The sequence below is a fragment of the Natrix helvetica genome, assembly GCF_964273705.1.
Source record: "Natrix helvetica genome assembly, chromosome: Z".
NCBI lineage: Eukaryota > Metazoa > Chordata > Lepidosauria > Squamata > Natricidae > Natrix > Natrix helvetica.
In genome coordinates, this window is record NC_138554.1 from 68,834,897 (window position 1) to 68,859,934 (window position 25,038).

The following is a 25,038-nucleotide window of genomic DNA, read 5'->3' on the forward strand; positions in this document are numbered from 1 at the left end:
AGTAGACAACTCAATGAATTCAAGATGCTGGATTAGTTAGTAAATAGTAAGGTTACACACAAACTGCACAACAAAAGATCTAATTAAGGTTCTAAAGACTATACCATCTTATGGAAGATGCTTATCTGAAAAATAGATCTAATTGACTAAAACTAAATTTCAATTAAAATGCTATTTTGGATCTCAATTATGAAAAACTATTTGATTTTGCACGCACTTTCATATTGTCTCTGGATTCAACAGAAAGATATAGAAGAAATTAGTAGTCAAACCTCAACGATGCCAGATAAACCAATATCAAAAGTTGTTTTTACATCCACTCTCATTCATTGGTGACATATCTCACCATCAAATAGCCCCATATTACTAACAATATAACCCACCAAAATGGATAATTTATGTAGTCCAAAATGAAACATAAAATTATTCCACAAATAAAAACATTTTTCTGTAGAAATAATTTATTACAACTGTATGGCAGGGCACACATTGTAACAGATGTTCTACTGAGACACAGGTAGAGATCCTAGAGTATCATGTAATTACCCCATTGTATGTATCATATAATATACAAATATAAAAATGACTTATGGATTGAATTATAAAAATAGGGGACTTATATCAGTGAATAAATTAACCACTTCTATTATGTTTCCCCCAAAATAAGACTTGATATTTCTTTTGGGCCCCAAATAAGCACCAAGTCTTATTTTCAGAGGATGTCTTGCCCGCTTACCTTAGAACCACTGCAGCTAGGCGTCCCAGGCACCTAGCTTGGTGTTGCCTGACTGCTTCTATGGCCAATCGCCAAATGGCTCGTCACACCAGTTCTGCTGCTTGTGGCAGGAGGCTACATGGTATATTGTGCTGTTGCGCGCACAAGCAGCAGCACCGGCACAACGTGCCACATTGTGTCCTGCTACAAGCGGCAGCACCAACATGTACAACCAGATGGTGGATGGGACTTAATTGGAGCAGGGTTTATATTAGGCAGAGACATGAAATTCAGACTGGGGCTTGTTTTTGGGATAGGTCGTATTTTCAGGGAAACGCAGTAGCTTGCCTAAGAAATGCCCCTTTTCAAAAGAACTACTTTATTCAGGAAATATGTATAGTGGTGTCTTAGTAGTAATAACACATTTATTTCAAAATATATTTTTAAATATATTTATACATTAAATATAAACAAAAAAGACAGCAGCAAATGTTTTTGATTGTGGCTTTTAATAACATGGCACACTATTTCTTTTCAGCTTAAGAATCAGAAGCAACTGCAGGGGCCCTGAAATATCATGTTTCCCTAAAAATAGGACATATTCTGAAAATAAGCACTATCTTGATTTTTGTGTGTGTGCTATTATAAGCCCTATCCCCCAAATAAGCTCTAGTTAAGACCCCGCCCACTCATCACACCATCTAATTGTACGTGGGATGAGGCACATGCGTAAAAATGAAGGTAGGGTGGGGGTGGAGCTGCCCCATGCACCCCGCACCCGCTTATCTTAGGACAGCTGCAGCCAGGCCTCCCATGCCCCAACATCTGTCGCACCCCTGCCCGACTTGTGGCCGAGCGTTGGCCCCAGTGCGATGCGTCCTGCCAGAATCAGAGGCACTGGCGTGAAAAGCCACACATCCTACCAAAAGTGGTGTCATCAGAGAGATGTGACACATGGCATCTGGCTGCAAGCAGCCGAAGTCAGGCAATGGCAGGACAGGTGTCAGGGCATGGGAAAATATGGGTGCAATGGTCCTAAGGTAAGCGTATAAGACACACACACACACCGAAAAAATAAGACCTGTTGCCTTTTCTGGAGGCAAAAAAATATAAGACTGGGTCTTATTTTGGGGAAAACACAGTAGTCCTGATGTGAGGAAATATCTTATATTTGCTTTAAGTTTTCTTTTGGATTTTATTCACAATTTGATGGCACTATTAGCTCTTACTTTGGAGTGCATTAATAATATGAAATTGTTTTTTCCAATTGAAATTGATAAAGCTGTTATGATTCTCCTTGTGAGAATATGGGATATTATGTTATGGTATATGGCACTACCCCAGAATATTGTCTAGCTTTGTGAATTAGTTCAAAAGGCAGGAGTCAACTTACCTACTGAAATATGTTATTCTGTTTATAAAATAAATACTAATATTCAATTTTTTATTTGAGTGGCATTATTAAATAACCATGAGGGAGAAGGCCTCTTCACTAGTAGTGTCCTGCCCTAGAAATGCCCCTTTTTAAAGGAATTACTTTGTTCAAGAAAGCAATAAGAATATAGCGGTATCTCAGCACTATTAACATGCTATTAAAGTCTTTTATTTTTTTAAAAAAATGCATATATCACAGACTATTTTGTTGTCACATACAAGATTCTCAGATGACACTAAAGAGGGAAGAGGATATTAGGAACTATCATGAACTTTTTGTCAGATCCTTTCCAACACATAGCATTTAACACATTTACTTACACAATAATATTGTTGATTGGAATATGGATCAATTTTACGAAGAAACCAATAAATCCCATTATTGCAAAACCTATTGCTGTTGCCATGGCAATCTTCTGGAATTCTGGAATTTAAAATGACATATATTTATCCAATTCCTGAGTCACAGTGATCCAAAAATGATAATGGGCAGCTTCATAAAAAGAAAAATGCATATTTGCTTCAAAAGAATGCTTTAAAAAATACTCCCAACTGAGGAGAACCCACCAGGTACCCAACCTAAGGCCTGAGGAGGCAGCCACCTCTTTAGGGTTCTTTTGAATTGGAAAGGTTGGATCCAAATGAATGCAGGTGCTCCAAAAAAAAAGAGGGTCATTCAATGAGTCGCACTAGATTACATTGCTTAATTGGCAGAACCTGGAGTCAATTAAGTCATACAAAAGAGACAGGTATTACAGAATATTATGTCATTTCCTAAAGCGTTTAGAATACTGGAATTAGTGGTGGGTTTTTTTATAGAACCTAAGAGTTGGACCATGGAGGTCTTATGGTTCAAACCCCTCAGGCAGGGGACCCTATACTATTTCAGATAAATGATTATCCAGTTTCTTTTTGAAAGCCTCCAGTAATGGAGCATCCACAACTTCTGAAAGCAAGTTTTTCCATTGGTTGATTGCTCTCTCTATTAGGAAACTTCTCTTTAGTTCTAAGTTGCTTCCCTCCTCGGTTAGTTTCCATCCATTCTTTATTGTCTTGTCTTTTGGTGCTTTGGAAAACAATTTGACATACACACATTATTTGAGTGTCTCTTTGTAGGAGCCGCTCAAATAATGCAACACTGCTACTGTGTTTCCTCGAAAATAAGACAGGGTCTAATTTTCTTTTGTCTCATGAAATATGGCCTTGCCCTTATTATAGGGGAGGGCTTATTTTCTGGGGCAGGTGAGAAGCGAGGCGCGCCTTTTACCTTCCTAGCTCCGTCGAGTTCCTCGCCATTGTGCTCAGGGAAGCAGCTGGTAAAAACTCTTCTCACGAGTTCAATCAAACATCTTGAAATTGCGAGGCGGCTTTTTTTTTTACCATGGGCTTCCCTGAACACAATGGCGAGGAACGCGACGGAGCTGGAAAGGTAAGAGGCACGTCTTGCCAACACCACCCACCTCACCCCAATGGTAAAGGCAGCCTACCTGGTTCCCTTCCCCACCGTCCCTTTAACGAGGGGTGGCGGTAGGGAGGAAGTGAGGCGTGCCTCTTATCTTTCCAGCTCCCATCGCATTCCTTGCCCTTTCGCCCATTCAGAACTGGAAAGGTAAGAGGTGCGTCTCACTTCTCCGCCCCACACCACCTGCCACCCCTCGCTAAAGGGATGGTGGGGAAGGGAACCAGGCAGGCTGTCTTTACCATTGGGGCGAGGTGGGTGGTGTTGGGCCGCGAGGCGTGCCTCTTACCTTTCCAGCTCCGTCGCGTTCCTCGCCATTGTGTTCAGGGAAGCCCCTGGTAAAAAAAAAAAACCTTCTCGCAATTTCAAGATGTTTGATTGAACTCATGAGAAGGGTTTTTTTTTACCAGCCACTTCCCTGAGCACAATGGCGAGGAACGCAAGGAAGGAAACCAGGCAGGCTGCCTTTACCATTGGGGTGGGCGGTGTTTTTTTGTGCGAGAAGGAACAGGCGGGAGGGGGTGATCGCATTGCTGGCCTGCCGCTGTTTTTGCGGTGGATTCTTTTTGAACGGGAGGGAAGGGCAGGGGGTGGAAGCACTTTGCTTCGCCTGCTGCTGTTTTTGCGGCGGGCTCTTTTTGCAAGCTGTACCGGTAGGTGGTACAGTGGTAATGGCAGGGACCAGTTGCGCATTCACTTAGTTGGGGGCGGGCTTATTTTCAGGGGAGGGCTTATTATGGCACATGCTCTGAAAAGTCCGATTGGGCTTATTAGCAAGGCATGTCTTATTTTCGGGGAAACACAGTATCATGTCTCCCCTAGTTCTTCTCATTAAACTATTCACACCCAATTCCTGTAACCATTCTTCGTAATTTTCAGCTTCTAGCTCCCTAATCATTTTTACTGCTCTTCTCTGCATTATTTCCAAAGTCTCAACATCTTTTTTATATTGTGATTAGAGATGGATGCAGTGTTCCAAGTGTGGTCTTACCAAAGAAGCTGTACTAGCACTTGACGTGATCTTGATTCTATCCCTCTATTAATGCAGCCTAGAATTGCATTGGCTTTTTTGGCTATTGTCAAAAAAAAATCAAGAGCAATCAGATACTTAATTACTTCCTGAGTATTTTCTAGACTCAGCATTTGTGTAAGAACTATCTTCTCTAAATCTAAGAAAAAGGTCAATTTTTTCACTTAGAAAAAATGTGCTCACTACTGATAAGGCTAGTATTACATATTTCTGGACTCCAGTTCAAATCACTCTGCTTACTTTATCAAAAAAAAAAAAGTCCCCTTGTAGCCCCTATTTCAAAAATGTACCTCTTGCACTGTTAAAATAAGAACTGAAGAAAGCTTCAGTATCTTTTTAAATGCAACCTGTACTTTAATATCTCCTCTAGAAATCTTTTGGATACGTCACAAATGAAACACTTAATATACTAGAGAAGGGTTTTTAAAGCTTTTTTTCTTTCACACTATTAAAAATTATGGAGGATCCCAAAGTTGTTGTTTGTATGGGTCATGTTTATTGACTTTTATTTTATTAAAAATTAAATCAACACATTGCTGCCTTTATTGCTTCTCATGATAGACAGGATTTTAATTTTGCATTATTTTTAAAATAATTTTGAAGATTTCCAAGAGTATTTTATGTGACCACACTTTTAAGAACATTGTGGAGTATAATAGACATATATTTTAGATTTTTTGACTGTCCACCTGTAAACATAGTTTACTGTTTATATTTCAGTTTTTAATCTGTATTTTTATTATTTTCAATTTGTACTATTATTTATAGTATTTTTTACTTTCTCTCATTTAGAGTTAAGGTTTTATTATTAGAATGAAAACATGTGATTTGATATAGAAACCTGACATGAATCCACTGTGATTACAGAAATGGTTTGTTTCTTGCATTTTATATTACCATAGATTTGTTTTCCCCCTTTCTCCTCTTGATTACTTTACCTTTTCTATCTGGTTTTGTGCATCTTTTAACAAGTCTAATGGAATCTTTCACAAACTGGCGGCTGGGCTCTACGAATTGCATTACTTGATCCATGATGAACTGAAAAACAAATTAAATTTCAAAATAAATGGAAGCAAAGATAATTTTTAATCAAAAGTATCTCTGATATTATTGATCTTGTATAGAAAACTTAAAGCTGTCACTCATGGTTATTCTTTCAGAGGCTATTAATCATAAAATTAAATCTGAGAATATTCCAGAGATGACCTTATCTCATTTGACTAAATATGTCTAAATGCTGAGTGATCAGTATAAGCAAAAAAACTTAATTCTACCAAACTGAACACACTGCCACAAACTGTGATCCTGATTTAGAAAAAAGTGTGTCAACTACTACCCCATTAGATATTGGCCAATCGGTAGTTAGTAGCTACTATTAGGAAAGTATACAGTCATTTTTTGGACTTCAAGTGTGCTTTATATATATTGTCTTGGCAACGTTTTGGAGAGGTCTTACTCACCATCTTACTCACCATCTTCAGGCTGGGTTTTGGGCTTTACACACACACACCACATATACATATACATACACACACACACACATATTCTACAATAATGTACAATAAATAAGTAGAAGAATTCAACGTATATACAACATACAAAACGCTACCAGGATTCATTTAAGATTTGCTTACCTATCCATAAATGGGGATAATATGGTTCCATTCTTTTACAAATTACATTAATAGACAAACTGACCTGTTTGTACAGTCATCAGTTTTTACAGGGAAAAAAGAAAGCAATGCATTCTGCGCATATAGAGTGGTTTTCTTCTGCCGCCTTCTTTTGGTTGTTTTCTCTCGGACTCCGTTTGGTACGAAACGGCATTATATTCGTTGAGGCTTTATAGATACAAGTGCTTGTTTTAAATTAAGATTACCAGTCATTCACGGAAACACAAAAACCTGTAAAAAGTAGGTACGGCTTTCGATACCAGGAAAAAGCTAACAGGACACTGTAAAAAATCGTCCCTTGGGATTAATTTAGGAAAGACAATTAATTACACATTAATGTAATTTAAAAAGCGGCACGCCTGAAGTCGGGACAGCTAGAATACTCTACAACCAGCCAGAAGAGGAAAGAGCTTTAACTAAATCTTGGCACTGAAAACGCCAAGGTTTCATTCCTTCTCTCTTTCGCCCAAAAATATCGAAGAAAACACAGAACAAAAATCAGAATTACCCCTAATTAAGCCATACTCACAGTTGCGGAGAGAGGCTGGCTACGCTTCCCACGATGCAGCCAACCCTTAAGACACGTAGCAAAAGAGAACGCGAAACCGGAAGAGGCGCCTGCGGAAGAAGCGCACACTTCCGAGTCTCAACTCAGCCACGTGAATTCTGGGAGTTGAAGTTCACAAGTCTTAAAGTTGCCAAGTTTGGAAACCTCTGGTCTTACGGGGCTACTTTATTTCAAGCAAGGTTGCGCGAATTATTTTCCATAATAAAACCCCAGATGATGCAGATTGGTTTGTCTGTTCATTTATTTATTTATATCCCGTCTTTATTGCTTTTATAAATAACTCAAGGTACGAACATATCTAATACATATCTAATAATATTTAATCATAAGATCCTTGCTAGGATTGGTTGGAGTGAGAGAGTGACTCCTCGAGATCGGACTAATGTAGGACTAGAACTCACGGTTTCTAGCCTGGTGCCTTAACTTCTAGTTGAATGCACCCCATATATAACCGAACCACTAAAAATACAACCTCAGCATTGATATAATAATGAAAAAGAAAGCAAAGAGGGGTGGGGGGAGAGAATGACCTATAAAATAGAATCGGATCTTAAGAATTAAACATTCTTTCTTATCCCTTCACTGGGGGGGAGGGGGGAATTTTGAGAATGAACAAAACCATTGTTCAACATAATAAACTAGAATATAAAAAATTAAACTACACAAATAAATAAGAATTAAAACTCTGAATTCAAAACACTATCTGTTTTAATCCATTTTGGTTTTTGCTGCAATGTTCATTCACAAGTCAACTAATGTGGCACAGATATCTCTGAAATTAATGAGGCTCATAGATAATATACTAAAAGTCAAATAATGTATTTCTACCCCAAATCCCTGCAGTGTCTATTTTTGCAGAAACATAAATTGTTACTATTCGAGAAAGATAGATAGGCAAAATCACTCATATCACACCCTAACAAAAATAAGTGTAACACGACTTCTGGTTCCGGCGACTACGGCGATGGGCAAGTCCTTTGCCCGCTCCCGCTCTCCCGGTGGGCTTCCCCCGCTTTTGGGGGGGCACAGGACGCCCCGGAGAGGCGTCCTGCCGAGGGAGCGGCTCGCGGAGGGCCCTGGCATCGGCGGCGGCTGGTGGGGGCTTCTCCGCTTCGCTCTAGGCACCGGGGAGCAGTATCGGAGGGCGTGTGGGCGTCTCGCTCCATGCCGATCGGACGACGCAAAACTGAAGGAAGCAGCAGCGGTATGGTGAGGTGCTTCCTCTCTCCATTCCCTTTCTTTTGAGTTGATGGACTTTTTCAGTAACTTTAAAAGCGAAACTTTCGGATTTTTCTTGGAGGAGTGGCTGGAGGGAGGGGGATTTCCCCCCCCCTTGGACAAGCGGCTTGAAAATATTTTGCTCTCGCTCCCAGGGGAAGGAGGAGGGGGGAGAGCCAACTAATGATGCCCCATCCCAGTAAAAGTGTTTTTCATTGGACTTAGTTCCAGAACTTATTGATGACCTGAGAACTTTGTGAACTTTTAAAACTTTCCTATGCCTCTGAGCCCAAAGCTGGCAGGGCAAGATGGCACACTTCCGTTGTCTTCATGAACTTTGAAACCTGACTCCACCTTTAAAATTCAGGCTTCCGGTCTTTGTCTCCGTGTCACCCAGAGGAATCTCTTGTGGATTGTTATTTTTTGAACTCTTTGGAGAGAAAACCTTTCTCTATTGCTAGACTGACTAAAGACTCCCACCTGTTTGGATCTTCTGCCTCCTGGTCTCATCTGTCTGCTCTACTTCTCCAGCTGTCCAGTCTCTACACTGACTGATCTCTTTGTTTTATAAACCATGTCTCCAAAAAGACCACCCCCTGGAAAACCTGGCTTTGCTACTTCTGCACCGACATCTGCAACATCCAGTCCAGCCACACAGTCAAAGATTACAGAACTGATGCAACCCAAGAGTACAGAGATGGATTTGCAACAAATGCTTCAGCAACTCATACAGGGCCAGGAAGAAATTAAGAAACAATTAAAAGAAATGAAGGAAGAAATTAAAGAGAATCAAGTCCAAATTTATAAGAACTTACAGAGACTGGACCTTGTGGAGGGTGGGGTGGCGGAGGCGAGGGGGGGGGGTAGAGGCCTTACAGAAGGGAAACAAAGAACTTGATATCCAACAAATGAAAACAGAGTTTGAGAGAATGTCCTTTTATCTTAGATTTCAAAATGTTATAGAAGCAGATGGGGAAAATATAAGGGACATTATGACTAATATTCTAGCTGAATACATACACAAAGATAAGCAGCAGATGGAATGGGAGATAGATCTGGTCTATAGAGTGAATTCAGCATATGCCAGAACACACAATGTACCCAGGGAGGTTCATATTAAATTCCTTAGGAAAAGCACAAGATATGAAATTCTGGGTGTACAAAGGGGGCAAGCATTGACATACCATGACAGGGAGATAACCATCTTGAAGCAGATCCCCAAAAAAATTAGGGAGAAAAGGAAAAACTATTCGCAATTGGCGAATAAATTATACCAGAAGGGGATGTGGTTTAGATGGTTGATGCCTGAAGGGATGCTGATATTCTGGGAGGAGACAAGAATCAGAATCAATACACCCATAGAGGCACAGGCCTTTATGGAAAAAAATAAAGCGAACCTAGAAAAAACAGAAGACTCTACAACGGTCATACAGGACACGGGAGGGGCCGGAGCTCTGCCAGCAGGGGGTGATGGGGCAACACCAAGAAAGCTCAGATCACAAAAATGAATAAGAAAACCACATTGTTATAAACAGACCGAAAGTAATAATGAAATTATATCTAGAATATATATCATAACTATATAAATTGATTGAAAACTTTTTTTTAGAATTAATATGCTGAATTTTTATGATCATGTACTAATGTTTTATACTTAGATGTAACTTATGAGTTTGGAGGGAGGGGGCGTCTGCCATACTTGCAACTGCCAAAATTTGTAACCATTCCACCTACCCTTTTCCTTATAAATGTTTTAAAAAACCAATAAATTTTTTTGGAAAAAATAATAATAAGTGTAACACCAAACAAAACATAAAATACTGAATTATAAGCATTTACCTTCACCTTTGTTTCTGTTTAAAAATGTCTTTCAGAAATGTAGATAATTCTGAGGGTTGCCATTTTTGTTTGCCGTCATGGATGAAGAGTTTTTCTGCATAGCAGTCATAAACTATTTCCCTCCTGCTAAACTAAAATCAACTGAAATTGAAACAGGTTTAACAAAGAAATAAGAAACCAAATCATTTTCCATTTGAGCAATAATGGTTGGTTATTGTGTCCAAATGGCTTTTATCAAGGTCTCCAACTAGTGGCTTTTACTCCCAGGTTGGGACAGGAAGAACCAATCAGTGTAGTTGGGATTTGGAAGCATGTAGTTTTCATTGACTTACATTTTGTATCCTACCCCCTACCCCCTTTAACTACCAAGTTTCCTTCATGTATGCTAACATCCATCTGGCATACCACACCCATTAAGAGGTGGGGAGGGGGGAACACAATTTTTTTGTTCTGGAGGGAAGTGTAGAATATCAGTCCATGGGGGAGGGGATAATTCAATGCTTCATTGGCCTAAATCCAGGATGGCAAACCTATGGCATGCGTGCCACAAGTGGCACATGGAGCCATTTGTCAGGGCACGTGAGGTGTTGCCCTGTCAACTGGCCAGCGCATATGCACGTGCTAGCCAGCTCAGTTCAGCATTTTTAAAAGCCATTTTTCCCCTCCCCAGACTCCAGAGGCTTTATAGGAGCCTGGGGAGGGCGAAAAGAGCCCACCCCCGGAGGCCCTCAAGAGGCTTCAGGAGCTTCCCTGAGGTCTCCGGAGAGCAAAAAACCAGCCCTATGGGCAAATTGGAAGTTCAGGAACTGACTTCTGGTTTGCTCATAGGGCTGGTTTAAGCCCTCCGGAGGATTCAGGGACCTTCAGGAGGTGGCTTTGAAGGTCCCTGAAGCCTCTGGAGGGCCTCGGGGGGCAGGGGAAGCTGTTTCTGCCCTCCCCAGGCTCCTATAAAGCCTCTGGAGCCAGGGGAGGGCGGAAAAAACTATGCAAGAAATGTGGGGGAGCAACTCTCATATGCGCATGCGCACTGGGGGAGGTTACGCATTACATTATGGGTGTGGCATGCCCACACACGCCCACCCTGCGATCCCCCCCCTTATGGCACGCGAGCCAAAAAAGGTTCGCCAACGCTGGCCTAAATCATTGAAACCTTTGATGCATGTGTTAAAAGATTCTAAGTTTAGGATTAAAGGTAAGGTAAAGACTTCCCTCACACATATGTGCTAGTTGTTCCTGACTCCAAGAGCAGTGCTTATCTCCGTTTCAAAGCTGAAGAGCCAGTGTTGTCCAAAACGTCTGTGTTCATGGGGCCGGCATGACTAGATGCCAAAGGCACACCAAAGGTGGTCCCTGTTTTTTTACTTGCATTTTTACATGCTTTCAGACTGCTAGGTCGCGCAAGCTGAACAAGTAATGATTGGAATTCACTCCATTACGCGACATTAGAGATCCGAACTGCCGATCTTTCTGATTGACAAGCTCAGCGTCTTAGCCATTGAGCCACCATGTCTCCAGGCTTATGATTAGCGATACTTTAAAAAAAATCAATAAGACCTAAATAAAACTGTTCCCAAAAGACATAAAACTATACCACAAAAATATGTTCCCAAAAGCACATCACATGGGCCTCATTTCAAATTCCTCATGTACAATTTAAATGCTTCATATTTAATTATACCTATATTGGAATTCATCATCTCAACAAGATCAGATTGCCTTTATTCGGTTCTATAACATCTTGTCCCTTTATCTTAGTTTCTCACACAATATTTTTTTGTGCATAAATCAGCTAGAAATAAAGTTGCCTCTGGATGATAAGGTGACCAACCGTCCTCCTTTAGGGAGGACAGTCCTTCTTTTGTAAGTTCTGTCCTCCCTTGAAAAGTGTCCTCCTACATGTCCTCCTTTTTGATATTTGAAGGCTAATCTGTTGCGCGTTATGTGAAGTATTTTATTAAACAGTTTTTAATGGTGTTTTTTTTTTTTACTTCATCGCAAGTATATTGAATGGATATTGAATCTTGTGTTGAATTTTTATCTAAAGAAATGCTAGACATTAAAATAGACGACAATTGTCTCTTTGAAGAAATTAGAAGACTGAATGTATATTTAAATTCTGAAAAATTAATACAATGGGAAAATTAACATGTTGAAATTAATAAAAGATGGGTGGATATTTTCAGCCATTTCAAAAATGAACATATTCCATGTGAACATTTATTTATACTTGTTCAATTTACGTTGTGCTGCCCTGGAACTAATGCAGCAGTTGAAAGAGTTTTTTTCAATTGCCAATGATTTTTCGACAAATGAGAAATCGAGATTGAATGTTGATACTCTAGCTGCAGCACTTGCCGTAAAATTCAATATGAAGGATATTTCTTGTTCAGATGTTTCCAATATATTGTTAGAAGATGATACATTGACAAAAAATATTAATTCAATGGAAAAGTACTCATTTAAATAATAATTAACAGGCATGTAAGCATAATTACAATATAAAATGTTGCAAATGTTTTTATTATGCATATATTATGCATATATCATATTTTAGTGTATTATTGTAGCAATGAATAAAATATTTCTTTTATTTACGATATATTTTTTCCAATTTATTTGTCCTCCTTTTCATTGTAAAAAAGTTGGTCACCTTACTGGATGAGGATAAACTATTGATCATTCAGAAACTGATCTCTATACCGAGCTTCATTTTCAGCTACTTAAGTGTACAGGTCTAACAATTTAAGGCTGATGTGCCCCCCAAAAAAACTTTTTTAGCCATATCCATGCCACATATACTGTTTGATTTTCACACCTTGTAGTCCCGGAATGGTGAACCTATGGCACGCGTGCCACAGGTGGCATGCATAGCCATTTGTCAAGGCACACGAGGCATTGCCCTGTCAGCTGGCCAGCATGCATGTATGCACTAGCCAGCTCAGTTCGGCCTTTTTAAAAGCCATTTTTCACCCTCCCCAGGCTCCAGAGGCTTTATAGGAGCCTGGGGAGGGCGAAAAGAGCCTCCCTGCCCCCCACGGAGGCCCTCTGGAGGCTTCTGGAGCTTCCCTGAAGCCTCCAAAGTGCAAAAAATGGCTCTATGGGCAAACGGGAAGTTCAGGAATGGACTTCTAGTTTGCTCCTAGGGTCGAATAAAGCCCTCTGGAGGCTTCAGGAAAGCCTCCTGAAGGTCCCTGAAGCTTCCGGGGGCCTCCTGGGGGGCGGGAGAGGCTGTTTTCATCCTCCCCATGCTCCTATAAAGCCTCTGGCGGAAAAAGCATGTAAAAAATGGGGGGAGCGCCTCTCATACGCGTATGCACACTGGGGGGGGGTCGCACGTTGCATTAAGGGTGTGACACGCCCACACACGACCCCCTGCACTCCCTCCACTTATGGCACGTGAGCCAAAAAAGGTTCATCATCGCTGTTATAGTCAATCTGCCATAATATGACATACCAAATTTTGAAGTCTGACATCTGAAATCATGGTACTTTATAGTTTTTAATTACAAATATTGGTAAGACATTTTGGTAAACCAGTATATTGCCATTTTCTATACAATAAAGAAATTTAGAAGCATTTTGTGCATTTTAAAAAATTAGCACCCCCATTACATATTTCAACATTAACCTCATTCAAGAATAATCAATAAAGGAGATAAGATGCTTCTGTTGAAATTCTTAAAACTCAATACTTGAGGATTCCAGTGATGACATGGTTGATGACATCACAAAACTGTCTTTGTTGTTGAATCTAACTGTTTTACTTCATTAAATAGTAATGGTAGTATACAGTAGAAGTAGGACCATGGCAGAGAGGAATGAAGGCCATTTTTCATAAGATCATTCATTAGAATAAGGATTAAATCCTCTCTTAGATCATTTTTTAAAATTCTTCCTTCCCTTTAAGATCCAGCTAAATCAACATTTTTCCTCATCATGGGATCAAGTAATTTTCCAAGGTTCAGGTCTGATCTTAGCTTTACAAATTCTGAAGATCGTCTTTTTCTCCGAGAATCATTAGAAACTGTAACCAGTTCCTTGACATTTACTGCAAATGACATCTGTATAGAAGAGAGGGGCAGTGAGTGTCTGGAAGATGCATGGAATGAGAACCATTTGGAAAATTATAGTGAGGAAAACATGGAACAATTGCAGAATGATAACCAAGAAATAGAATACGAAAACCTTTATATATCTGATGAGATAAGGAATCAAATCAATGAAAAGAATAAAAAGGCCTTGGAAGCCCTAGCTAAAGTTGAACTTCAAAAAGCTGTTGATCTATTCTCTGAAGCTATTGAGTTCAACCCAAACATTTCTAGTTCTTACATCAACCGTGCCAATGTCTATTTGCAATTGCAAAAACCAAATGCTGCTATTAAAGACTGCAACATCGCCATTGAACTGAATCCCAAATCATCAGAAACATTAAAATTGAGAGGAAAAGCATTCAAGGAATTAGGCTGTTTAAAAAAAGCAGCCTGTGATTTTGTTTTAGCTTCTAAGATAGAATATGACAAAGAGGCCAATTCAGTACTAAAGCAATTAAAATCAGGATTTCAAAGAATTTCTGAAAGGCAAGCGAAGTGCATCCTTACATATAAGGAATCTGAGATACTGGAGAAGATTAAGAAAGCACAGATAATTTTAGAGGATCAAAAACAAGACAAGAGAGAGGAAAGTATTAGCATAGAACTGGAGAACAAAGCAGTAAGGAATAAAGAAGAGAAAGTGAAGCTAGACCATAATAAAGATTCCCAGGAAATAATATATGAAAATGTGCAGGCAGATGAGAAATGGAAGCAGACGAGTGAAAACAAGAAAGCAGCTTTGGATGCAATGGAGAAAGGTGAATATCAAAAAGCAGCTGAGTTGTTCACCAAAGCTATCAAACTAAACCCCCATATTACTAACTTGTACGTTTGCCGAGCCAGTTCTTTTCTGAAACTTCATATGCCAATTGCTGCCATAAAGGACTGTAACAATGCCATAAAATTAAATCCTGATGTGGCCTTACCATACAAGTGCCGTGGAGAGGCATTTTGCATGTTGGGTTATTGGCAGGAGGCTACTAAAGATTTCTCTGTGTCCTGTCAACTAGATTATGATGAAGATACGTATGCCAAGATGAAAGAAATACAAACAGAAAATGAGAAAATTATTAAAGGGTGGGAAAACCCAGAGGAAAGAAGTAATCAGAGAGAATTTAAAGAGAAGATAAGCAAAATGAAAGAAGCTTCTGGGAAAATACAAGGAAATGATCTCCAAGATAAATCAGTTACTCATGAGTCTTGCAAAAAAGAACAAGACCCAAGAACATTTCACATTTCTGAGGAAAAAACAATTCTGCATAATTCCCAAAACACTAAAATATTCCCTCTTTATTGTTCAGAGGGTCAGAATGAAACTTACCCCATGTCTGCAGTACAAGACCAAGATCAGTTTATGGATTATGAAAAACAAGAGCACATTGAACTGCATGAAGGAAGGGCTCAGAAAGGACCCATGAGGAAGCAAAAATATGAAACCGAGTCAGAAAGTGAGGATAGTGAATTGGAAATTGATACTGAAGAGGTTATTGAGTCAGATGAAGATTTTCCTCAGGAGATGGGAAATGAAAACTTGAAAGTAACTGATGAAATGAGAAAACTAGCTAATGAAAAGAAGAGGGAAGCTTTTGATGCAGTCAATAAAGGAGAACTTTTTAAAGCTTTAGATTTGTTCACAGAAGCTATTAAGCTCAATCCACATCTTACTATCTTATATGCAAACCGAGCCAGGGTCTATTTGAAGCTACAAAAGCCAACTGCTGCAATTAGGGACTGTGATAAAGCCATACAAATAAACCCTGACTCAGCCCAGCCCTACAAGTGGCGAGGAAAAGCACTGCAAATACTTGGTTACTGGCAAAAGGCAGCTAAAGACCTTGCCTTGGCCTGCCAATTAGATTATGATGAAGAATCCTATGCTTTGCTAAAAGAGGTACAACCAAAGGCTCAGAAAATTGCCAGGCTCAGGAGGAAGCAGGAACAGAAAGTGGATGAAAAGAAGGATAAGAGTCTTTTGAGTGAACTTCAAGAAACTTGTAAGAAGCAACAAAGATCTCAAATGACATCCGTAGAATTAGGAAGAAATGACAAGCACATTGTGGAGAAATGGAGAGAAAATACAGGGGGAAACACCAAAGAACAACAAAGAGTAAGGCAAGTAGTTCTGACAAAACAGAAGAGTATGGCCCAAGACAACAGAGGGACATGCTTTCAGGAAAGCAAAAAGAAACAAGGTAACTATTTTGAGAAGGAGGAAGAGGAAGAAGAAGAAATAGAAGAGGAGGAGGAGGAGGTGGAACAAGAAAAATTCCAAGAGAATTTACTGAAAGAACAAGGGAACTTTAAACATAAAGAAATGAAACACAAAGTCCATCAGAATGAATTAGAGGAACAACTAAGAGCTCTTCAGCAAGAATTGGATGAAAAACTCAAAAGTTATCAAGAAGAAATTGATGAAGAAAGCACTTTGCAGAGATTATTAGATGAGCAGGAAAAGTCACAGCAAAAGGCACTCTGTGAACAAGAACAAGCTTTTAAAATAATCTTGGAAGAACAAGAAAAAATACAGAAGGCAACCTTGAGGGAACTGGCCAGAGCTCAACAACAGGCTTTAGAAGAGCTTGAAAGAGCCACAAAGAAAGCCCTGGAAGAACAAGAGAGAGTTCAGCAGCAAGCTCTTGAAGAACAGGAAAAAGCACAAGAGGCCTTGGATGCTCTGGAAACAGCACATAAAAGGGCTCTGGAGGAACAAAAAAAAGTCCTTATAGCTGCAATGGAAGAACAGGAGTATGCTCAGAGAAAGTCGCAGGAAGAAAAAAGGATGGCTGAGGCAGCTTTAGAAAAACTTGCAGAAGCTCAAAGAAAGGTCCAAAAACAGCAGGAAAGAGCTGAGAGGCAAGTTATAGAAGAAAGAGAAAAAGCACAAAGAGCTTTAGAAGAATTAGAGATTGCTCAGAAAAAGGCTTTGGAAGATAAGAAAAAAGCTGAGAAAACTCTGGAAGCTGTAGATAGAGCCCACAAACAGGCTTTAGAGGAACAAAGAAAGATGCAGATGGTTGCTGAACAACAGCAAGCAAAAGAAAGTTACTTAGAAGAAAAAAAGATGGCTGAAGCCACCACAAAACAACTTTCAAGGATGCAAAAAGAATCTCATGAGGGACAAGAAAGTTCAGAAAAGAAAGCAGTAAAAGAGAGAGAAAGGGGTCAGAAAGCCATAGAAGAATTGGAAATTGCTAGAAAGGCAGCCCTAGAGGAACAAGCAAGAGCTCAAAAAGCTCTAGAAACTTTAGAAAAATCTCATATGTGGGCATTAGGCCAACAGAAGAAAGCACAGGAAAATATTCTAAAAGAAAGGTTGATGGGAGAAGTAGCTGAGGAACACTTCTCAGCAGTTCAGAAAAAAGTCCAAGAAGGGGGAAAGAATTGGAAGGTGGCCAAAGAAGAAGGAGAAAGAACTGATAAATCCCTAGAAGAATTAGCTCTGGAAAACTTAGAAATTGGTCATAAAAAGGCCTTAGAGGAAAAAAAGAAAATATATGAAGAAGAAAAGGAGTTGGTGGAAGAAGCTCTGAGAAACACTTCTGTGGCTCAGATAAAGGAACAGGAAAAGCAGACAAGATCTGAGAAAAAGGTAATGGAAGAAAGTCAGAGTGCACAAAGAGATTCAGATATTCTTCAGAGGAAAACTATAATGGGACAGGAAAGACAGAACATAGGTAAGACCCTCAAAGAATTAGAGATTTCTCAAAATAAATTTCTGGAAGATCAAGACAAAAATCAGAATGCTCTGGAAGTAGTAGAAATAGCAAAAATGGCAGCGTCAGAACAAAACATAGCAATAATGGAAGTACAAGAACAAACAAGGGGGGGAAATCCAGAAAATAAGTCTGAAGCTGATCTGGAAGAAATATCCATGGCTCACAGAAAAATCCAAAAAGAACAGAGAAGAGGTAACAGAAATATCATTGAGGAAAGTGTGCAAATATCAAAGGCCCTTGAAAAAGTTGAAAATGGGCAAAATAATTTCCTGGAGGAACAAGAAAGTAAACAAGGCACTCTAGAAATTATAGAAAATGCTCACACAAAGATTCCGAAAGAGCAAAAAGGTGTTCAGGCAGCATTGATGGAAGGGCCAGAACAAATAAGGGGGAAAATTCAAGAAGAAAAGAAGATGGCTGAGGTAGCTCTGGAAGAGCTTTTCAGGACTCAAAAAAAAATTCAAGAAGAGCGAGAAGATGCTGGGGGAAAAATGCTGAAAGAAAGGGAGAGCATACAAAAGGCCCTCAATGAACTGGAGATTGCTAAAAAGAAATGTCTTGAGGAACAAGAAAGAGCTCAGAATGCTGTAGAAACTTTAGAAAGGGCTCATATAAAAGCCCTGGAGGAACAGAAGGAAGCTCAGAGAGCAGTGATGGAAGAACAAGAACAAATAAGGAAAAAAATTCAGGAAGAAAAGAAGATGGTTGAAGTAGCCCTGGAAGAGCTTATCAGGAATCAGAAGAAATCCCAGGAAGAGCAGGTAAGTGCTCAGATGAAAGCAATGGAAGAAAGAGAAGCTATACAAAAAACCCTAAAAGAAGTAGAAGTGATGCAAAAGAAAGTCCTAGAAAAAGAGAAAAGAACTCAGAATGCATTGGAAACTGTAGAAGAAATGCGTAAACGGGCTTTAGAGGAGCTGAACAAAGCTAAGAGAACTGCCATAGAAGAACAGGAACAAGAATGGAAAAGAATTCAGGAAGAAAAGAAAATAGTTTTGCTGGCCCAGGAAGACCTTGTCAAGACTCAGAAGACAGTACAAGAAGAGAGACTGAGGGCTGAAAACAAAGCAGCAGCAAAAAGACAGTTAGCTGACAAAAACCTTAAAGAATTACAAATTGCTCATAAGAAAGCACTGGAAGAACAGGGAAAAGTTCAGAAAGCTTTGGAAGATGTAGAAAAAGCTCATAAAAAAGTGTTGGAAGAACAAAAGAAAGCTCAAATGGCTGTGATACAAGAACAGGAAAAAATTTGGAAAAAATCTGAAGAAGAAAAGAAAATGGCTGAGGAAGCCTTAGAAAAATTGTCAAAGATTCAAAGACAGATTCAAGAACAGCAGGAAGAAAAAGCCTCTGAAAGAAATGCTCAGGAAGCCTTAAAAAAATATGAGTTTGCTCAAAAGGTGGCTAAGGAGGAACAGGAAAGAGCAGCAGAAGCTCTGGAAGCTGTGGACAAAGCTCATAAACAGGCACTGGAGGAACAGAAGAAAGCTCAGATGGCTGCCATAGAAGAACAAGAAAATCTGAGGAAAAGGTCTGAAGAAGAAAAGAAGATGGCCGAAGCTGCCCTAGAAGAAGTTTTCAAAACTCAGAAGAAGCTCCAAGAAGAACAGGAAAAAGCTGAAAAAACAGCAATGGACGAGAGAGAGAGAGTTCAGAAGAACCTAGACGAATTAGAAACTATTAAAAAAAAAGTCCTTGAGGAACAGAAACAGGCTCAGAGGGCTCTGGAAGAAGTAGAAATAACTCATCGACGGGCTATGGAGAAGCAGGAGGCGGCTCATCTGGCAGCCATGAAGGAACAGGAGCAAGGATGGGAAAAAATGAAAGAAGAAAAGCAAAGGATGGAGGCAGCTCTGGAAGAGCTTATAAGGACACAGCAACAGTTCCAAATAGAGCAGGAAATGGCTGAAGAGAAAGCAATGCAAGAAAAAAAGATAGCCCAAGAAACCCTAGGAGAATTAGAGATTGCTCAAAAACAAGCTCTTGAAGAACAAATAAGAGCTCAGGAAGCTTTGGAAAATGTAAAGAAAGCTCATAAACAGGCACTACAAGAGCAGAAGGAAGCTCAGATGGCTGCCATTGAAGAATGTGAACAGGCACGGAAAGAAGCTGAAGAAGAAAAGAAGAGGGCTGAGGCAGCTTTAGAAAAACTTGCACAAGCTAAAATGAAAATGCAAGAGGAATATAATCGGGCTGAGAAGAATGCAATGCAAGAAAGAGAGAAAGCTCAGAAGGCCCTAGAAGAATTACACATTCTTCAAAAGAAAGCCATTGAGAAAAAGAAACAGAGTCAGCAGTCCCTGGAAGCAGTAGAAATAGCTCATCAACAGGCTGTGGAGGAGCAAAAGAAGGCTCATCTGGAAGCCATGGAGGAACTGGAAAAAGAATGGGAGAAAATGCAAGAAGAAAAGCAAAGGATGGAGGCAGCACTGGAAGAGTTTTTAAGGATACGGCAACAGTTCAAAAAAGAGCAGGAAATGGCTGAAGAGAAAGCAATGCAAGAAAAAAAGATAGCCCAAAAGACCCTCAGAGAATTAGAGATTGCTCAAAAACAAGCTCTTGAAGAACAAATAAGAGCTCAGGAAGCTTTAGAAAATGTAGAAAAGGCTCATAAACAGGCACTACAAGAGCAGAAGAAAGCTCAGATGGCTGCCATTGAAGAATGTGAACAGGCACGGAAAGAAGCTGAAGAAGAAAAGAAAAGTGCTGAAGCGGTTTTAGTTAAACTTGTACAAGCTGAGATGAAAATGCAAGAGGAACATAAGCAGGCTGAGAAGAATGCAATGCAAGAAAGAGAGAAAGCTCAGAAGGCCCTAGAAGAATTAGAGATTGCTCAGAAAAAGGCCCGAGAGGAGCAGATGAGAGCTCAAAATGCCCTGGAAGGAATAGAAAGAAGTCATAAACAGGCTTTAGAGGAACAAAAAAAAGCTCAGATGGCTGCATTGGAAGAACAGGAACAAGCATTTAAAATATCTCAAGAAGAAAGGATGAGAGCTGAGGCAGCCCTAGAAAAACTGTCACAACACCAAAAAAAAGTTCAAGAAGAACAGGAAAAGGCTGAGAAGAAAGCACTAAAAGAAAAAGAGAGAGCACAAAAGGCTCTCGAAGAATTAGAAATTGCTAAAAAGAAAGTCTTGGAGGAACAGAAGAAAACTCAGATGTCTGCCATTGAAGAACTTGAGCAAGCACGGAAAAAATCTGAAGAGGAAAAGAAGATGGCTGAGGTTGCTTTGGAAAAACTGTCAAGCATTGAGAAAAAAGTGCAAACAGAACAGAAAAGAGCTAAGGAAAAAAACATGGAAGAAAGACAAAGAATTCAAAAGGCCCTAGAAGAATTGCAGATTGAACAGAAGAAAGCCATAGAGGAATGTACAAAAGCTCAAAAAGCTCTGGAAGCTCTTGAAAAAGCTCAAAAAGAGGGCCTGGAAGAACAGATGAAAGCTAAAATGGCTGCCATCTATGAACAGGAGCAAGCACGGAAGAAATCTCAAGAAGAAAAAAAGATGGCCGAAGCTGCTTTTGAAAATGTTTTAAGAGCGCAGAAAAAACTTCAAGAAGAGCAGGAAAATGCTGAGAAAAAAATTATGGAAGAAAAAGAGAACATACAGAAGGGCCTCAAAGAATTAGCAGTTGCTCAAAAGAAAGCACTCGAGGAACAGGAAAGAGCTCAGTTTGCTCTAGCAGCTATAGAAAGATGTCATAAAATGGCCTTGGAAGATCAAAGAAGAGCTCAGATAGCAACAATAGAAGAACGAGAACAAACAAGGAAAAAAATTCAGGAAGAAAAGAAGATAGCTGAAGCGGTCTTGGATGAACTTTTAGAAACTCAGAGGAGGTTCCAAGAACAGAAGAAAATGGCTGAGAAAAAAATAATGGAAGAAAGAGAAATAACTCAGGTTGCCCTAGCAAAGTTAGAAATAGCTCAGAAACAAGCTCAGGAGGAACAGGAAAGGGCTGCGAAAGCATTGGAGGCTGCAGATAGAGCCCATAAATGTGTCCTGAATGAACAGAAGAAAGCTCAGTTAGCTATTCAAGAACAAGAGCGAGCATGGAAAAAGTCACAAGAAGAAAAGGAAATGGCTGAGGCAAGACTACAAGAACTCTTAAGAACCCAGAAAACTTTCCAAGAGGAACAGAAGAAGGTAGAAAAGACAATCATAGAAGAAAGAGAGAGACTTCAAAAAAACATTAAACAATTTGAAGAAGTCCAGAAGAGAGCTCAGGAGGAACAGGAGAAGGCCCAGACATCTCAGCATGCTCTAGAAATTGCCAATGAACAGGCTCTAGAGCAACAGAAGAAGACTCATTTGGCTGCCATGAGGGAACAGGAACAAGCACAGAAAAAATCTGAGGAAGAAAAAAAAAAGGCTGAAGCAGCCCTAGAAAATCTCTTGAAACAAGTAGAAAAGGAGCAAGAAACAGCTGAGAGAAAGGCAATAGAAGAAAGAGAGAAAGCTAAGACATTGCTAAAAGAATTAGAAATTGCTCAGAAGGAGGCCCTAGAAAATATATTGACAGCTAAAAAGAAGAGTCTGGAAGAACAGAAAAGAGCTCAAAATGCTTTGGACAGCCTGGAAAGAACCCAAAAAGAGGCATTAGAGGAACAAAGAAATGCTAAAAGGCAATCTCAGGAAGAAAGAAAGATGGCTGAGGCTGCTTTGGAAGAATTATCAAGAGTTCAGAAAAAGATCCAGGAAGAGCAGTATTCAGCAGAGCAGAAAGCAATCAGAGAGAGAGAGAAAGCACAGAAAGAGTTAGAAGAATTAGAGAATGCCCGGAAGAAGGCCCTGAAGGAACAGGAGAAAGCTCAAAAAACTCGGGATGTTCTTGAAAGAGCTAATAAGCAGGCACTGGAAGAACAGAAGAAAGCACTAAAGAAAATTCAAGAGGAAAAAAGGATGGCTGAAGCTGCTCTGCAAGAACTCTTAAGAACCCAGAAAACATTCCATGAAGAACAGGAAATGGTTAAGAAAAAAACAAAGAAAGAAAATGAGAGGACTCAGAAGACTATAGAGGAATTGGAAGTTGCTCAGAAAAAAACTCAGGAAGAAGAGGAAAAAGCTCAGAAGGCTTTGGAAAGGGCTCACAAAGAAATACTAGAGGAGCAGAAGAAAGTTCAGGTAGCTGCTATGGAAGAACTGGAGCAAGCACGAAAAAAGTGTCAAGAAGAAAAGAAGATGTGTAAGGCAGCTTTGGAGGAACTCTTGGAGACTAAGAAAAAATTCCAAGAAGAGCAGGAAATATCTAAGATGCAAGTAATGAAAGAATTAGAGAATGCACAGAAAGAGCTAGAAAAAATAAAAATAGCTCAAAAAGAGGCCTTGGAAAAAGAAGCGAATGCTAAGAAGGCTCTGGATAATGTAGAAAGAGCTTACACTCAGGCCCTAAAGGAACAAATGAAAGTGCAGCAAAAGTGTCAAGATGAAAAAAAAATGGCTGAGGCGGCCCTGGATAAACTTTCAAATGCTCAAAGACAATATCAAGAAGAACAGGAAAAAGCTGAGGAAAAAGCAACCAGAGAAAAAGAAATAATTAATATGAAACTAAAAGAATTGGAGATTGCTCAGGCATTGGCTTTGGAGAAAGAGGAAAATGCTCAGAAAGCTTTGGATGCTCTGGAAAAGGCTCACAAACAGACCCTGGAGGAGCAAAAGAAAGCCCAGATGGAACTGGAAAAAATACAAAAAAAATATGAGGAAGAAAAGAAAATGACTGAAACTGCTCTGAAAAAACTGTCATGGGCAAAGAGAAGCATCCAAAATGAGCAGGGAAGTACCACAGAAGAAACAATTGGAGAAACAGGAAAGTCACAGAAGACCTTAGAAGAATTAGAGATTGCATGGAAGAAGGCACTGAAAGAAAAGGAGAATGCTCAGATAGCTTTGGAGGCTCTGGAAAGAACTCATAAACAAATACTGGAGAAAGAAGAAAAAGCACAAAAAAAGTCTCAAGAAGAAAAGCAATTGGCTGAGGCTGCCCTAGGAGAACTTATAAGAACTCAGAAAAAGTTTCAAAAAGAAAAAGAAAGAGCTGAAAGAAAAGCCAAGGAAGAAAGGGAAAATGTGCAGAAGTCTCTAGAAGCATTAGCGGTTGCTCAAAAGAAAGCTCTAGGGGACTTGGCAATAGCTCAAAAGATGGCCATGGAGGAAAATGAAAGAACACAGCAGAGGGCATTCGAAGAAAAAAGGGCAATACATCTGGCTATGAAAAAGCTGGAAGCAGCACATGCTAAAGCTATAGAGGAACAACAGATAGCACAGAGGCTGGCCTTTGAAGAACAGCAGAGAACTAAGGAGATGTTTGTTAACCTAGAGGAATCACGAAGAAAAGCCCTTCAAGATCAAGAAGAAGCAAAAAGAAAAGCTGTAGATGAGCAAGTAAGAGCTCATCATGCTATAAATGAATTGGCCAAGATACAAAGAGAAGTATTGGAAGAACAAGAGCAAGCACAGAAGATAGCTTTAGCAGAACAGCACAAGGCTGAGATGATGTTTAAGGAGCTGGAAGAAAGACAGAAAAAAGTTCTCAATGATCAGCAGAGAACATGGATGAAGGACTTTGATGATAAAAAACAAACTCATGTTACTTTAGGGGAAGTTGCAAACACTCAAATGGTGGAAAAGGTGAATGTTCATGCTAATACAGTAGATGAGCAGAAGGAAGCTCATAAAGCTAGCGAACTGGAGAAAGCACAGAATCAGATATTGGAAAAAACACATAATAAACATTCAGCACAATTTTCAGAGTCTGTTCTAAAAACAGTGAATGAAGACGGCACTGCAGTACGTGACAGTGAATTTGAGGAAGCACAAAAGAAAGACTTGATCATACTTGGTGGTAAAAAGTTCTATATGGAGACAGGAAAAATTCTTAAGGATTTAGACAAGAAGGAATGCCAGCAATCCATTAGGAACAGAGGATATGACAAGAATTCTCGAAGACCACTCCCAAACTCTGTCTTGGACTTTTTCCCAAACTGACTAAATTCTAGAATTCTGATCACGAATGAAAGTTAGGGAAAGGATGGATCAATCTTAAGGTCATCTGCAAGCCTTAATGGAAGTAAAAAATGGGAAGGAAGAAATAAGGAGAGAATGTTTCTATTTTTAAAGGCTCCCCCCCCCCCATAAATGGTATACTTTGTTTAGGATTAAATTAACCCACATAGGATTAGGTACAGAGGTGTGTTTCTGCTGGTTCTTTCCAGATCGGGTGAACAGGTAGTGGCAGCAGCGGGAGGCCCCACCCACCCACCAGGACGCTTCTGTGCATGCGCAGAAGCGTCATACGAGCGT

General features: G+C 39.7%; 2 protein-coding genes across 2 annotated transcripts in view; one reads left to right on the top strand and one right to left on the bottom strand.

The window, feature by feature from the left end:
- TPK1 (thiamin pyrophosphokinase 1) overlaps positions 1–25,038 on the top strand; it is a 524,197-nt gene that overhangs the window by 345,690 nt on the left and 153,469 nt on the right. The gene's annotated exons all lie outside the window — the stretch shown is intronic.
- Positions 2,467–6,974, bottom strand: SEC61G (SEC61 translocon subunit gamma; the record flags this gene model as incomplete). Its single annotated transcript, XM_081971063.1, has 3 exons — positions 6,841–6,974; positions 5,577–5,676; positions 2,467–2,573 (listed from the first exon to the last, which is right to left on the bottom strand). The coding sequence occupies exons 2-3, from the start codon at positions 5,668–5,670 to the stop codon at positions 2,467–2,469; spliced, it is 201 nt and encodes a 66-aa protein (XP_081827189.1). The 5' UTR covers positions 5,671–5,676; positions 6,841–6,974.